Source organism: Populus nigra, chromosome 6 (assembly GCF_951802175.1).
Source record: "Populus nigra chromosome 6, ddPopNigr1.1, whole genome shotgun sequence".
In the NCBI taxonomy this organism is placed as follows: domain Eukaryota; kingdom Viridiplantae; phylum Streptophyta; class Magnoliopsida; order Malpighiales; family Salicaceae; genus Populus; species Populus nigra.
This window is the reverse complement of record NC_084857.1, coordinates 10,237,381-10,251,958: the sequence shown is the minus strand read 5'-3', so window position 1 is coordinate 10,251,958 and position 14,578 is coordinate 10,237,381. Positions and strand designations below refer to the sequence as shown.

General features: G+C 35.9%; 2 protein-coding genes across 3 annotated transcripts; one reads left to right on the top strand and one right to left on the bottom strand.

Annotated features, from left to right (window-relative positions):
* Positions 1 to 173: 173 nt before the first annotated feature.
* On the top strand, positions 174 to 6,638 carry LOC133697679 (transcription initiation factor IIE subunit alpha-like). Its single transcript, XM_062120402.1, has 10 exons — positions 174 to 365; positions 459 to 584; positions 668 to 788; positions 896 to 1,018; positions 1,096 to 1,205; positions 1,552 to 1,735; positions 2,847 to 3,050; positions 4,206 to 4,430; positions 4,559 to 4,766; positions 6,038 to 6,638. Exons 1-10 carry the CDS (start codon positions 325 to 327, stop codon positions 6,130 to 6,132), a joined length of 1,437 nt encoding a protein of 478 aa, XP_061976386.1. The 5' UTR covers positions 174 to 324; the 3' UTR covers positions 6,133 to 6,638.
* Positions 6,639 to 7,869: 1,231 nt separating this feature from the next.
* Positions 7,870 to 13,736, bottom strand: LOC133697783 (RNA demethylase ALKBH10B-like). Of its 2 annotated transcripts, none has more exons than XM_062120552.1 (8): positions 12,401 to 13,736; positions 11,135 to 11,251; positions 10,691 to 10,788; positions 10,483 to 10,600; positions 9,661 to 9,780; positions 9,409 to 9,521; positions 9,169 to 9,323; positions 7,870 to 8,838 (listed from the first exon to the last, which is right to left on the bottom strand). In XM_062120552.1, the coding sequence occupies exons 1-8, from the start codon at positions 13,023 to 13,025 to the stop codon at positions 8,127 to 8,129; spliced, it is 2,058 nt and encodes a 685-aa protein (XP_061976536.1). In that variant the 5' UTR covers positions 13,026 to 13,736; the 3' UTR covers positions 7,870 to 8,126. The 2 variants fall into 2 exon arrangements, with proteins under 2 accessions (XP_061976536.1, XP_061976537.1); XM_062120553.1 differs by having other exon boundaries at positions 11,135 to 11,248; positions 12,401 to 13,735.
* Between the last annotated feature and the right edge of the window lie 842 nt (positions 13,737 to 14,578).

Below are 14,578 nucleotides of genomic sequence, written 5' to 3'. Positions count from 1 at the left end.
GATTTTGCAAATTGAGTCCACTGTTAAGATATAAAAGCAATCTCCAACCTTGGGAAAATATGTGGAGTAGAGGAATCGGATAAAAAAGAGAGAGTAGAGGGGTCATATTAAAACAATATCAAGACTAGAGGGACGAAATAACGCTATTTAACCCTTTAAGACCAGAAGAAGTCTCCCACGGGCCAAACCCAAACCAACCCAGGTGCGCCTCCCCCGTCTCTCTCTCCCTGCGATCGATATCTATGAGAAAATCAAAATCTCGAGTGACAATAGTATTGAAATAAAATCAGAAAACTTGAAAGAGAATCTATTCAATTATTGAACATGGACATGAACACGACGATAAGCGTTGAGCCTTTCAAGCGGTACAGAAATTTTTTTCGTTGTAGTTAATTGATCAATTCAATTGAACCCAAGCGGTTTCCGAATTCTAATTATTCTTCTTTGAAATGAAATAGGCTTGTAAAGCTTGCGGCTCGAGCATTTTATGATGATGTATCAACAAAAGGAGAAAATCAGTCAAAAAACAACGCTCGCGGCGACAACAAAGGCATTGCCGTCGTCGTTCTTGATGCTCTCACCAGGTTTGAAAAATCAAAGTCTGATTTCTTCTTCTTCTTCTGTTCGCTTTCTTGATTGATGAAAGTTCTCTTTGATTATTGTGCAGGCGACTCTGGGTTAACGAAGAAGGTTTGGCTAAAGACTTGAAAATACACATTAAGCAACTTCGTCGGATTCTCCGCCTTTTTGAGGAAGATAAACTCCTCACCCGTGCTCATAGGAAAGAGGTTTTTCTTTTTTTTCTTTTTTTTTCTTTTTCTTTTATTATTTATTTATTTTGCCTAATATTGTAATACTGCAGTACATTATTATTTACCAATAATTAAATTGTTAGACAGCAAAGGTTACGAAGAAACCGAATGCTGGCGGTGCTGATGGTCAAAGAAAGTTTGGTAGTAGAGAAGATGATAAAAACAAGCTCCATACTCACTCTTATTGTTGTCTAGATTATGCGCAGGTTTTCTCTCTCTGCAATAAGCAAACCTTTCGTTTCGTTTTTGTATTGATAACTTCTACTGAATGTTCGGGTTCCAGATATATGATGTTGTTAGGTATAGATTGCACCGCATGAGGAAAATGATCAAGGATGAATTGGAGAACAATAACGCTGTTCAACAGTATATATGCCCCATCTGTGAAAGAAGGTAACAGATATAATTCGATAATTGTTGTATGTTTCGCAATTAGGAAAATGGTGGGATTACACCTTACTTGTATTCATGTGTTGGTATATACATGCAGCATTGTGTTTGATTTAAATTCAAACAACAAATAAAATCTATCCTATCTCAACTAAAATACAAAACTTGAGTGAAAGATAGGTTAGCTGGAATTTAAAAAAAACAACCGGCATGGAATCTGAAAAATAATAACTAAAATATAAGGATAATTATCCTCTATTAGAAGGTATCTATCGTTAGTGTTTTTTATTTTCTTTCTTTTTTTCCTTAATTTTCCCTGGATTTTTAGTATTTCTTGATGTCTTAACAGATACAATGCTTTGGATGCGCTGCGCTTGATTTCTCTAGTTGATGAAGACTTCCACTGTGAGAATTGTGATGGGGTACTTGTGGCTGAAAGTGACAAGTTGGCTGCCCAAGAAGGAGGAGATGGAGATGACAATGCAAGGAAGCGGAGGCGTGAAAAATTGAAAGACATGCTTCAAAATATGGAGGTTGGTATTCACTATAGCAATCCTGGTTGTTTAACACGCTAGTAATTCTTTCCCATTGAATCATTATTTACTAAACTTTATTTAGAGTAGAAAACGAATGTTTATTATTCACTAAACTTGATTTAGAGTAGAAAAGGTTGTGTAGTTGAAGGTTTTTTAATTGCGCAAATGTGATTCTATTTGAACCTGTTCAGTCTTTGCTGTGGCTGTGTTATTTTTTTTATTATGTCATATTCTTGGTTTTGTATTAACAATGTGAACTCCATGTAATCAAGTTGAGTAAGTAGCTAGTTTCTGTCTCTGCATTTGGTTTTGTTTTCATTCATGGGGTTTCTCCAACATTTAGATGACTGAATCATTTTGTATTGTTAATTAAAATCTCACCATGTTGTCACCATGAGGATTTAACTTGTTATGTTCTTGCTAGACGTTGTGGAGTGCTATGTAATTGTAAAAGTTTATGGCATGTATGTTTGAAAGCCTTTTTTTTTTTCAGACTTGTATCTATTTCATTTGCAGTTTGGTTTCCTTCCCTTGAGGTTTTTTTTTCTTCTATATTTCGTGTAATTTACATTCGGTAAACCAGAACTAGTGTCTACTTTTCAGTGCTATTTTATGGTGCCTAATTTTGATTTTGAGTCAATAAATTGCAAAAATTGGCCAGCCAGATTTTGGCTGGCCAAAAGTAAGTCTTGAAGTCTGACTAAATAGGAGTTGCATCTTGATGGAATCTTGGTGTGCATATTGCCTACTTATGAGAGAAGGGGCATGAAAGAAAATTGAAACACAATGAAGGACTGGTACGGCATTCTTCCCTAGGTTTGTGAGGGGATGTAGTGGTGTATTCATTTTGGGAGAAACTCTTTTTTTCCCCCTTCAAGTTGACAGCTTCTTCATTCTCACAAGCATGTGAGAATAGGTTTTAATTCTTGAACCTTGGACATTTTTCATATTCATATTTTTGTAGAGGGAGGCATAAATTTAAGAACATTTGGCTGGATGTATCCACTTTTCAATACCATGTACCTGTGTCCGCTTGCATCTATTACTCATTATTTGCAATACATCAGCCTATTTTTGTCATTTTGAGTGGCCAAAATGTATTGTCTAGGTACAACTTAAGCCATTGATGGATCAACTTAGCAGAGTGAAAGATCTACCTATTCCTGAAATTGGAAGTCTTCAAGCATGGCAACTTCATGAAAATGCTGCTGGGCGTGCGACAAATGGTGATCCTAATTCCGATGATCATTTCAAATATTCTCAAGGACCAGGGTATGGTGGAACACCAATGCCATTTCTTGGCGAGACAAAGGTATCGTTTTTCTTTGTGCCTGCTGCAATCTCTCCTTTTTTAAGTTTGTGCGAATAAAAAATTGCTGTCACTTTTATGAAGTTGGAATTGGTTATAAGCATTTTATATATGACCTCTTGAAGTCATAAATTCATTCATGTTACTTTCATAAATTGCATGTATCTAGGGACACTGTTTGCTTCTTGTTTGATGCATGCTGGTCAACTACAAGCATGCATGAATCATCATTAATGCTATTTGGGAGCTTATACATGTAAAAGAGGGATGCTTGGTAAAAATGCCTAAATACCCGTTCCTATATTTGTTTTGTGTATGTATAACAGCATTATACAAAACGGAGGATGAATCATCCTCTAAGTAGGCAGAAAGAATTTGGAAATCAAATTCGGTATCCTCAAAAAAACAATTGAATATTAAATGTGGCATTTCTTAATTCTCCTCAGATGCAGATTGTGCGCAAGCAAAAATGATATATTGGATAATGTTTTCTGTTGCCACTTTCAGAACTTTATCAGGAGAGTTTGAAATTGATGAATCCTCTTAAGCATCTTTGAGGTCTTTTTGTTTGAGTCTTAGCATTATTTGTATTTCAGAGTAGTTGGTCTTTGTCAGTGATTAGAATTTCTGTCCCATTGATTTCTTGAACTCATACATGGCAGGCACTGCCCCGGTACCCATTATTTGCCTTCTATATTGATTTTGTGTTTTAATTTGTTTGCTTGGGTTGGAGGATGCCTTATTCTCCAATAATATATTGTACATTACTTGTTCATAATAAATTCCTTTTCATAAAAAGAAATAGATTTCTTTTATTTATTATTATTATTTTAGAAAAGTGGTCCAGGTAGTGATGTACTATACTATTACAAATCGTTTCCCTCTTTGTAATGGTTTGGTCTTCTGGACTCCTGTAATAAAGGTTTTGTGGAAAAGCTAGAAAATTGTAGGATCTGTAAGTAATGAACTTATTTTGTTATCTGATTCTTTTCAATTTTTTTTTTTTTTGGGTAAGGGTTCTTTTCAATGTTTCTTTCTTCTGTTGCTTGCTTAGACATTTGGTTCAATGCACATTTTCATTTCATTATAGTTTCTTCTAGCATTGGTCATTTGCAAGGCTTGGATCATTCATGAGCTATCTATGGCTAATCTTAACAGGTCGAAGTCGCCTTTGCTGGTGATGAAAGCAAAGAGAATATCAAATCTGAAACTGCAAGTACAAGTCTAAAAGTATTACCACCATGGATGATCAAGCAGGGAATGAACCTTACAAAGGAGCAACGTGGAGAGGTCAAGCAGGAGAGTAAGATGGATAGCAGTTTGACAGCTGTAGAATTCTCAGATGAAAAGAAGTCTGCTAAAGAGAATGGTGATAGTATAAAGGTCTCTGGAATGATATGATGTTCTTGTGTGTTTTGATTTGGCATACATGTTTTTTTACTCCTCTTTTATTTTTTCATGTACCTGCTAAAGCTTATTTTGCTTATAATTTTACTCCATTTATATGACAGGAGGAGTATGTTAAAGCTTATTATGCTGCTCTGCTTGAACAACAAAGACAGGCAGAAGAATCTGCTAAGCAACAACGAGAGTTGTCTCAGACATCCATGTCCAATGGCCTTTCTGAATCATCTTCTAATCGTCAAGTGGGCATGAAATCCAAACGCGAGGAGGGTGAGGGAGATGATGATGTTGAATGGGAAGAGGCTCCAATTGAAGGTAAGTCTAATAATTGGAATTTGATTGCCCTCCTATCCTATAAGGGACTAGGATAGTCAGTGCATCTCTATGCACATCTAGCAAGAGTCTTCCAGCCCCCTGCATTCATTGTGCCCCACATGAGTAATACCATGATTCATTTTGTTTTTCCTGATAGAATAAGAATTCTATTAAGCGAGTAAAAAGAATGGAGTGTGAATGAAGGATACATTATCCTCAAGGAAAGAGAAAAATCTCTGTAAAGAGAAGTTATTAGGTACTTTGGGAGAAGTATCCTTCCAACTCACATAACAGTGGGACCGTCCATGATAACCATCAATGTGCCTCATTTTTATGTGAGGGAGGGAGCACTACTCCAGGTGTACCCAATAATCTCACTCAACTAATATCTAAGAGTTTTCTGATCTCCTTGCATGTCCACTAAGGATATTCCTCAGGAGAAAGGAAAAAAAAACCATGGTGAAACACCATTAAAGCATGTGTTTGGGATTTTGAGTTTTGAAAAAGAAACTGAATATTTGCTTGAGGATTCCAAACATGATTTTTTGTTCTAAACTGAATTTTGCCAATTCTACCAATCAAATAAAAAACACACAAATGAGAATCCTAGAAAATAATTTCATCTCAAAGTAGCTGAGAGATGAAAGAGTTTTGAGTTATGGTTCATCCATATACTCCAAATCACAAAAAACTCACAAATGAGAATCCTAGAAAATAATTTCATCAATCCTAGAAAATAATTTCATCTCAAAGTAGCTGAGAGACGAGTTTTGAGTTATGTTTCATCCATATACAAAAAATCACACACCTCTAAAGATTATTGTTTTCCATCCTCCCAAAACCTTTGCATTGTGGCAACAGCTCCTTTGGGATATTGGGATCCACACTAAAAAACTGCTCTTCACCTGCATGCAACAGAGCAATGCAAGAGAAGATGATCCAATGTTTGATTACTATTAGAAATCATGATGCATGCATATGTTTCATAATGCATCCAGAGCATATTGAGACAGATTAGTGACTTCCTGTCCTTGTATTTTCAGCTGATTCCAACTTTCATATTAGGGTATAGCATGGCATCATTGTTACCGAAACCATTATTGTCAAACTGAGCCAAACCAAATTGGATGGCTTTGCAAGTTTAGAAAATTTTGACCATATAGGGTGATGAAATTTGAGTCTCCTTTTGACCTCTAGTCTGTGCCTCCCATATTATCAATATCAATGATGCCATTCTACCAGTTTGCTTACTGTTGATTCCAACATTGCAGGCAATACAAGTGAAAGTTACAGGCTCAATGATTTGAATGACGAAGCACCAGCTTCTGGAGAGGAGGATGATGATATAGACTGGGAAGAAGGTTGAGGGAGCACTGGTTTTACTGATAGTTGCTTAACACATGCCATGCACCAGAATTGCTTTGCCGTATAAGTTAGCACTGGCTTTATGTTCTTCCCGAATTCCTGAGGAACAATTAATGAAACCTCTGCACTACCTAGCAAGGAGCTTCTGGTCTGCATTTGCAGTCAAAGGTGAAGTGTAGCAGACCAAGTGTCTTCTGCTTGGTCCAGTGTCTGAAGATTTTCTTTTCTTCTGACGAGCTTTAATGCCATCTTGTCACTAACATGAAACTGAGTTTTAGTGACAATCGCTTGAAAATTCTAGATGCTGGATGCGTTTTATATATATATTGTGGCCAAAAAATTGCTATCATGTGTAGTAACATTGATGCAATTTAGTTTTTTTTATTGACAGTCAATTTAATGTTATTTACTCCGAGCGCCATGAAAAAAACAGTGTAAAACCTGGTATAATGGGCGCCGCCGTTGAATAAACGGTGCTCAATATGTATAATAAGGCGGTTTCTATAAGAGTCTTTCCAAATTCAAGGGATAATTGATGCATCCATCTTATTCTCACGAATGCTCTTTTATATATATATATATATATATGGTATACTTCTGTGTCCGGATGAGAAAGCCTCTGAACCATCTAAAGTATGAGAGTTTTGCCCAGAGGCTTCTGAGCTGGTGTCGTTGCTGCTGCAGATGAATAATTGTTGACAAACACAGCTATAACTTGAGAAGTTTTCACAGAAAATTGATTTTTGCTGTGTATTTCATCTATTTTCAGTAATTAAGGTTACTGGTAAGAAGTGAAACCTTCAGCAATACACGGACTTTATTCTTTTGAAAAAATATTTTTTATGCCAAGATCAAATTCTATAGCTTAATAATGGTACCTAAGAATTCCCTAAGATATTGATTATATATATATATATATATATATATATATATATATATATATATATATATTAGAATTTAATACATTAATAAAAAAAATCCTAATTAAAAATGTATTTTAGAATTTAATAATGGTACCTAAGAATTCCCTAAGATATTGATTTTTTTCTTAAAATTAATTTTCCCCCCCACAACATAGCACAAGCATTAGTGGTCAACTATACCCTAATGCAGTTAAAACGATATCCATAGACCCGGCTGATGATCCGAAAGTAGGAGGAAAAAGGTATTCATACATATCATAGGAGTTGAGATTTGAACAATATATAGTCTTACAGTATAAATTCTTTATCGGACACTGGTATTTCTTTTCAAAATCTCAAGTTCCCAGCTCTCATGTGTAACTAAAAATTATTCTTATCCTTCTCAAAACGACAGGGTGTTCTCGTGCTTTAACCATTAAAAAATGTGAACCGAGAGAGTAGAAACGTTTCCCTTACCATTCCCACTACAATGGATCATGTGATATTGTTATGCCATTTGAAAATTTACGAGGACGCAATTCTAGTTCTGTGATTGCGTTTTCGGTTTCTATTATTTTCGTTTTGCCTCCCTAAATTCCAGTCCCAAGTTACCCGTAAACCCCATCTGATTGTATAAAAAAAACAGTTGGTTTTCAAAATATTTTAAAATAATATTTTTTTTATTTTTTAAAATTTATTTTTGATATTAATATATCAAAATAATTTTAAAACACCAAAAAATATGTATTTTAAAACAATAAAAAATTAAAAAATCCAGGGCCAAACAACCCCAGTTCCTAGAAACAATATGCCCATCAGAACTAGCTTAACAAAACTTGTGAAGAAGATATAAGAGCGTTAAATTAAAATGAGATTTCTGCCTAGTGTATGTAGTTCATATTGTAAGACAACAAAAAAGAAACAGAGAACACAAGGGATTGCCAGGAGAACTGAGTTGTTCCTCCTCCCCTTTTTCCCCGCCAGTAGTATGAAATGTCAAAGTCTTCAAAGTTTTTCCGCTGTTTACATTTGCTTCGAACTCATTTCAAGCCGCAGCCTACCACTCTAGCCTTTGACAAAATACAGTCTCTCTTTACACTGCTCCAGCTGACTGGTCAGCTACAGTATGGTTAACGCTTTGCTGTTCTTCCTTTTTCACAGCTCCTCCATCCAAGATCCCGTTGCAGTCCAATCTTTGAGTCTTTTCTGCTAACTTCTCTTTTGGAGAAGCACTTGCATCACAACTGGATTTTCCCAGTCCATTTTCTTTCTCTGGCAGAGAAGCTGTCTCCGTAAGAAAGTTCATTTCAGTAGCAGCAGTCGACAACTGTAGTGGAGATGATGCATTGCCGGAACCTGGTGGAGGAAGGAAAACACCTGTTCCGGGGATGGGGACAGGTAGGCGAGCTGAAGGATGCCTTGGAGAAGCTGTAGGCCATCCAGTTGAAACTGGTGGGATGGGAACTGGCGCAGGAAAAGGCACTGTGGTGGTCATGAATATTGGTTGGATACCATTTGGAGGTGGAATTTGAGGTTGAATGGGCGGCACTGGCAGCACACCAGCTGTTGGAATTGCTGCATAATGCTTGGGCACAGGATGGCGAGGATGACTCGGGGACCTGCTCAGAGAAGGACCCCAATGGGAAGATGGGGCTACAGCGTGTGAAGGAAGACGCGAGCCATCAGTAGAAGAAAATTTCTTTGGTTGAGACTTGGTGAAGGTAATGAGCATTCGTTGTTTTCTAATCATGGGAATTGCATGCTTGGCCACATCTGATGACTTCCCTTGCATCACAAGGAGGGATCTGTTTTTTGTAGCAAGAAACATTACTTCACAAATATAAGACCAAATTTGCAACTCATCTCATGAGAACTTGACACCATGAAATTTTGTAACAGGAGCAAATCTGACCATGAAAAGTAATATTGTATGTTCATTTCAGCACTGACATCTGCTAAGGAATTAATTAAAAGAACAGTGTTAATAAAATAGACCTTTACACTTATCACAGAGGATACAAACAATATCATTCCAGAACCTAATTTCAAGCTGAAATGCTAATTACTACCAAGCTAATCATAAACACCAATAACTATCGATGAAACAACAAATATGCAGAGTTGATAATGATTACCCAGGCACAAGAGAAAGCTTGAGAGACCCTCTATAATCCCCATGATGCAGAGTTTCAATTTCTCTCCCAAAAGTCAGCTCACATTCTGTCAAGAAAAGAACTGAAACAGGCTTTCCAAACCATGGAGGCCACATGCGAGGCTGGGAGTGATCACCCTGCAGAAATTTCCACAAAATATTAGGCTTGGTTACATAATCAATGCTATTTGAAATCATTACACATAATACCACTAGTAGTTACCTCATTATAGATATCAATTATGCAAGAGTCTGGCTTCACGGTCATAACTTGCATTCCAACCAGACGGTCAATTACCTCTTGCAGCATTGCGGGAATGGATTCTACTCTTCGATCTGCAAAATTTATTCATGACAAAATCCAAGAGTCTAAGAACTAATGTTTCTTTAGCATTGCAAAGAAAAGAAAAATCTGCATGCATCTTTACCAAACACATGTATATATGTAAAAAGTTCTGCACAAGATGTGACATGCCTTTGGAGGTCCCAGTTTCATTTTCAGTTTCGGCAGGTGCATCTGCAATGGGAAGACCAAATTGAATCATCTCCCTTCCATGTCCCTTCATGGGCCTTTTGGAGAGAATATATGTCTGACCTGCTTTTCAACAAAGAATTTTCCCATGATCAACATTTTTGCTACAAGAAAATTCCTTTTTGCATGTATGTATGTGACAGAGAGGAAGACCTCCACCAAAGCAGGAAATACTGCTGTAATATGGGGAGCTACTCTGCTTAATTTTTTCATAGAATGATTTAAGAAATAGTACCTAAATTTTGACGTTGACAAAGCACGCCAATCCTTAAGGGTACTGATTAAGAAAATTAATATGTTCTTTAACACACTTCACTCTGATAAATGTTATCTGAGAATCTGTTAAATTATAAGAGCATTTGCATGAAGGGTGTGCGTGCCTCAAACATAACACTGTACAGGCTACCAACTAGAAGAGGCACATCTAAGAATGGGCCATGAAGCAAGATGGCTCTTACCCCCTGATAACCTAACTTGACCGGTCTCAACCTCAGGCCCAAGCAAAATAATGTTGGCCATCCCCTAAGGAGTACAATGAAGTATCTTTAAAACAAAACAATTAATCAATTATGAACACTGCAATAAGTATTTACAAAAACTATACTTTCCCTATATTGTTGATAAAATGTGAATCTCTATGGTAGTTTGCATATTTTGGAGGAACCAGATTAATGCACAAAATTATTTCATGAAAGCAGAAGCAACGTGAAAAGATGCAGAACATTACTAGCTTCTCTTAAGAATAAGGCCCCATTAATGACTTGCCTTGAAATTGTCCTCTTCTCCCTGCAGCTCTTAACTCATTAACCAAAGAAACAAGCTTTGGGACTTCCAAGCCATCGAGCAACTTTTCATACAATTTCAGTCCATCAACCACATTAACCTGGAGTAGATATAAACAAATTAGTAGAAGATACAAACTATGAATTTGTTGAGAATATCAAAAAAAAAAAGATGTTTGTAAAAGTGTTACCTTCTGTTCATCTATCATCTCCTCAGCAACAAATGTTTTTGGTGTGATAGCAAGATTCTGCTTCTCATTCTGATTGTTACTAGGATGTGAATCACTCTCTGGTAAAACCACAAGATCCTTCAATAACAAAATTAATATGCCAAAATAACAAAATGAAACATGACATGGGACGATGGTTTTACAACAAATAAATTTCAAAAGATATGAACCAGGATAGCATGTTGCTTAGGCTCCTTTAAAAAGGTGCAAATGACTCTACACTGAAAATAACCAAGACGAGGCATAAAGAATTTGCCTTTTGCAATGTGTGAGCTCAAAACATTGTTAGCAATTAAATCTTCCACTGGACTAGTGAGAAAATCATGATAATCCATGTTAAAGAACTTCAAAGAGCTTTAAAATCTGTTGCCTGTTGCCAACCCCAAGAGAGCACAAGAAAGATACCTTTGGGGCTGCATCGATCATCAACAACCACAGCTTCTGAATTTCCAGAAAAGGTTCCTTGTGAATTCCCCGAACTATTCAAGAGGTTATCTATATGAGTTTTTGCAGTAACATCTGCTGACAAGACAGAACTTAAATGAGCATCGTTGTTTCCCCAAAGAGTTTCTAGGACAAGGCATTGTTTCAATTTACTGCATATTATTCATTATTCTTAAACTTGTACATACAATATGGCGTTCATAAGTAGAGTATGTAGCCTAAGGAGAGTCAGACAGAACAACTAACAATCCAAAGCTTTCAATGTCATAGTAGAGTAGGGGACAAAGGATAGAAATATATCAGTAGAAGTAAAATACAAAAAGGAGCTCCAGGCATACATATCAGAATAAAAGCTTCAACAGTTTTAGGCTAAAAATAAATTACATAGGAGAAGATTTTCCATTTTTCCCAGACATGATGTGCCAAACAAACAAAATTAGGAAAGTACTCACAAATAAAATGCATCCATCAAATTATGACATGGCACATCTAAGAACGCTGTAAGAGAGGTGAAACTTGTCCAAATCCGACTTGATAGGTGTAAATATTTAGCAGTCAAGCTAGAGCACCAGCAACCTTTTTTTACCAAAACTTCCAAGCCATACAGAAACAAGGCACAGATACTTGGCAGTTCACACCAATTCTTTCATCTCCAAACAAAGAATTGTAGAAGAAAAAAAAACACTAAGAACATTGCCAGTACAATCTGCTGTAATCACCAATCACCCAGCTTGACAGCCCTGGGACTACATGTTCAAAGCTCCTAATTGAATTTTTGAGGGAAAAAAAAAAGTCTTTTTTCGGCATGAGGGTGTAAGTATTCTATGATGTACGCATGACCAAAAAAATGGAGTGTGGTATTCTTTCAGTAAACCCCAAGAGAAAATAATAAACAAATAAATTATTATTATTATTATTATTATAGCATCAACAACAACAACAATGTTGAGAATGCCCAAATTGGAAAGGTCGAGTGAACTAAGATAACGATCTGCAGTGATGCAACACTTTCATAACCAGCTTCAGGATTGACAAATTCCAACTCACAATTATAACAACACTTTTTTTGTGATAAAATTCACATAAAGCAAATCAGCATTGATAAAAAAGACTTTTCTTATTCAAAAAAAGTAACAATTAAATTAAATGCACTAGTTACCACCATGACAAACAATTAAGAAACAAGCTCTCAGCTGTGCGTAATCAAAGCTAAAACTCAAATATTACCTCTCTTATCGTCAGAATTCCCACAATCACCACCAGATTTAACCTCCTCAAATTTCTCACTCCTTACATTCTCTGAAGAATTTCCATTGAAAGTACGATTTTCTACACTAGAATTAACCCCTTCTTTCACTGCCTCTCCGCCACCACCACTCCTATACCCTCTATTGAAACCAGCACTCGAAGATCTCTTATAATCCTTTCCCCCAACTTTACCCTGATCATGATAGAACCTATGTTGATGATGATGATGGTTCTGCTGCTGTTTCCTCAGTACAGCTTGCTGCAATGCAGCAACAACCTCCCCCACTGAAAAATACTGCTGCATATGCAGCACATGATTCCAATTACACCTCCTCTGCTGTATACACCCAGCAACTAAATCATACTCACCAGGTTCCCCAACAGCACGCAGGTGGTGGCAGAGGGAGTCAATAATCGCATTGGCAGCGGCAAATTCCCCCCTCAGCCACGAGATAAACCCGTCACGCTCGTCAACCGGGAACCACTGGTGCCTTTGGGGGTGGTGCTGGTGGATCTCATTTCCGGCAGCGGCAGCACCACCGCCAGCACCAGCAGGAAACTGCATTTTGTCCGGTATGACCACATTTCCTGATGGCATTGCCATTTTTACAATCTAATTACTAAAAAAATCCCAAAAGTATCACATATAAAACACGTCACTAACAAGTCCTAGATCTAAATCAACCATAGTTAGTTAATTAATTCAATACTCATGAATTTCACAATCTGATATTATTTTAAGCAGATCACCTGAAATTAAGCACTAAAATTCAATAATAAGTAGCACTAAATATCAGGATTAGACCAGCTAAGCAGATTTGTAAGTTTGAGGTGGTGAATTTCTAACGAAAAAGAAATGCACGGATCTGAGATAATATATATACACACACACTGTGTGTATAAGTAGGTAAACAAAAAGGTGTTTATAGGTAGTGAGTGGAGTGATAATAAAAGAAAGGACGTTCAAGATCTAGGGTTTTGGTTTATGAGTTTGGGCTATGGAAAATTGGAAATGGCTTATAGAGTACGCCTCATCATCGTCATGTCAGAGAATTCTTTATTTTCTCTACTATGGTCCTAAATGGTGGCTAATCAGAGAAGAAAATGCAAAACAAATAAGTTAATAGTACCCATTTTCACATTGTTAATTAACAAGACTACTAGTACTAGTCTTCGAACTCCGTTGTTTTTTGGAGCTGGGTTCTCTACTGTGGCGTGGATAGGACCATTTGAGAATATTCTCTGAATTTTATGTGTGTTTTGGACCTTTGGTCTTCTTCTTTGGAGTTTTGGTCTCCCAAACCCTGCACCCTACTTTCATTGAAGCCATGCTGTTTCTAGACCTTCGTTTTTAATACAGGGGAACGTGCCTAGGTGTCCACTTCTGAAATATTTGTAATTGCGTTAAAGATTGTTTTTTTTATGTAAATATATTAAAATTATATTTTTTTTATTTTTTAAAAATTTATTTTTAACATTACCACGTTAAAAAAATTCAAAAAATAATTTGAGATTGGGGTAGAAATTATTTTTCAAAGTATTTTTTATTTAAAAATACATCAAAATAATATTTTTTTTATTTTTAAAATTTTATTTTTAACATTATTATATCAAAATAATTCAAAAATATAAAAAAATCAAAATTTTAAAAAAAAATCAAAATTTTTTAAAAGTACGGTTAAGCCCCGAAAAAAAACAATGCCTAACAAAAGCTAATTAGGGAGACATTTTTACTATTATGATTGAAATTATTGTTTATTGAAGCAATGATTTCTTGGTTTTGCCTCTCCGCTTGGAAACTTAACACTAGTAATTGGGTAGTAATTGGGGTATTTTTGTTTTTCTACATGTCTCATTAGTCATTACTTAATTTATTGGAGGAAGATAAATATTTTTTTCCTTTTAGAATGCACAGTAAAACAACTAAAACACTTTTAGACTAAAAAAAATTAAAACTAAAGTCAAGAAACATTTTTGTTTTTTCACAATAATTTCACCTAATTATCCTAACAAATGAGAGGTAATTTGATCTTTTATTGAGTATAAAAAATAAAAATAAAAATGTAATGAAATGATTAAATTAATCGTGAAAGCCAAAAAATAAAGCTAATCTTAAGGAACTTTTTCATCTTTTCCTCTAAGTTTTTTGGTTATTAC

What these genes read in the sequence shown, in the direction of transcription:
- LOC133697783 (XM_062120552.1), bottom strand. Translation starts at nt 13,025, where the DNA reads ATGGCAATGCCATCAGGAAATGTGGTCATACCGGACAAAATGCAGTTT. An exon ending in TGAAACTGGGACCTCCAAAG is followed by an intron (nt 9,522 to 9,660) that starts GCATGTCACATC and finishes TAAATTTTGCAG; the next exon opens with ATCGAAGAGTAGAATCCATT. An exon ending in AAGCTTTCTCTTGTGCCTGG is followed by an intron (nt 8,839 to 9,168) that starts GTAATCATTATC and finishes TACAAAAAACAG; the next exon opens with ATCCCTCCTTGTGATGCAAG.
- LOC133697679 (XM_062120402.1), top strand. Translation starts at nt 325, where the DNA reads ATGGACATGAACACGACGATAAGCGTTGAGCCTTTCAAGCG. An exon ending in TGCCCCATCTGTGAAAGAAG is followed by an intron (nt 1,206 to 1,551) that starts GTAACAGATATA and finishes ATGTCTTAACAG; the next exon opens with ATACAATGCTTTGGATGCGC. An exon ending in CATTTCTTGGCGAGACAAAG is followed by an intron (nt 3,051 to 4,205) that starts GTATCGTTTTTC and finishes TAATCTTAACAG; the next exon opens with GTCGAAGTCGCCTTTGCTGG.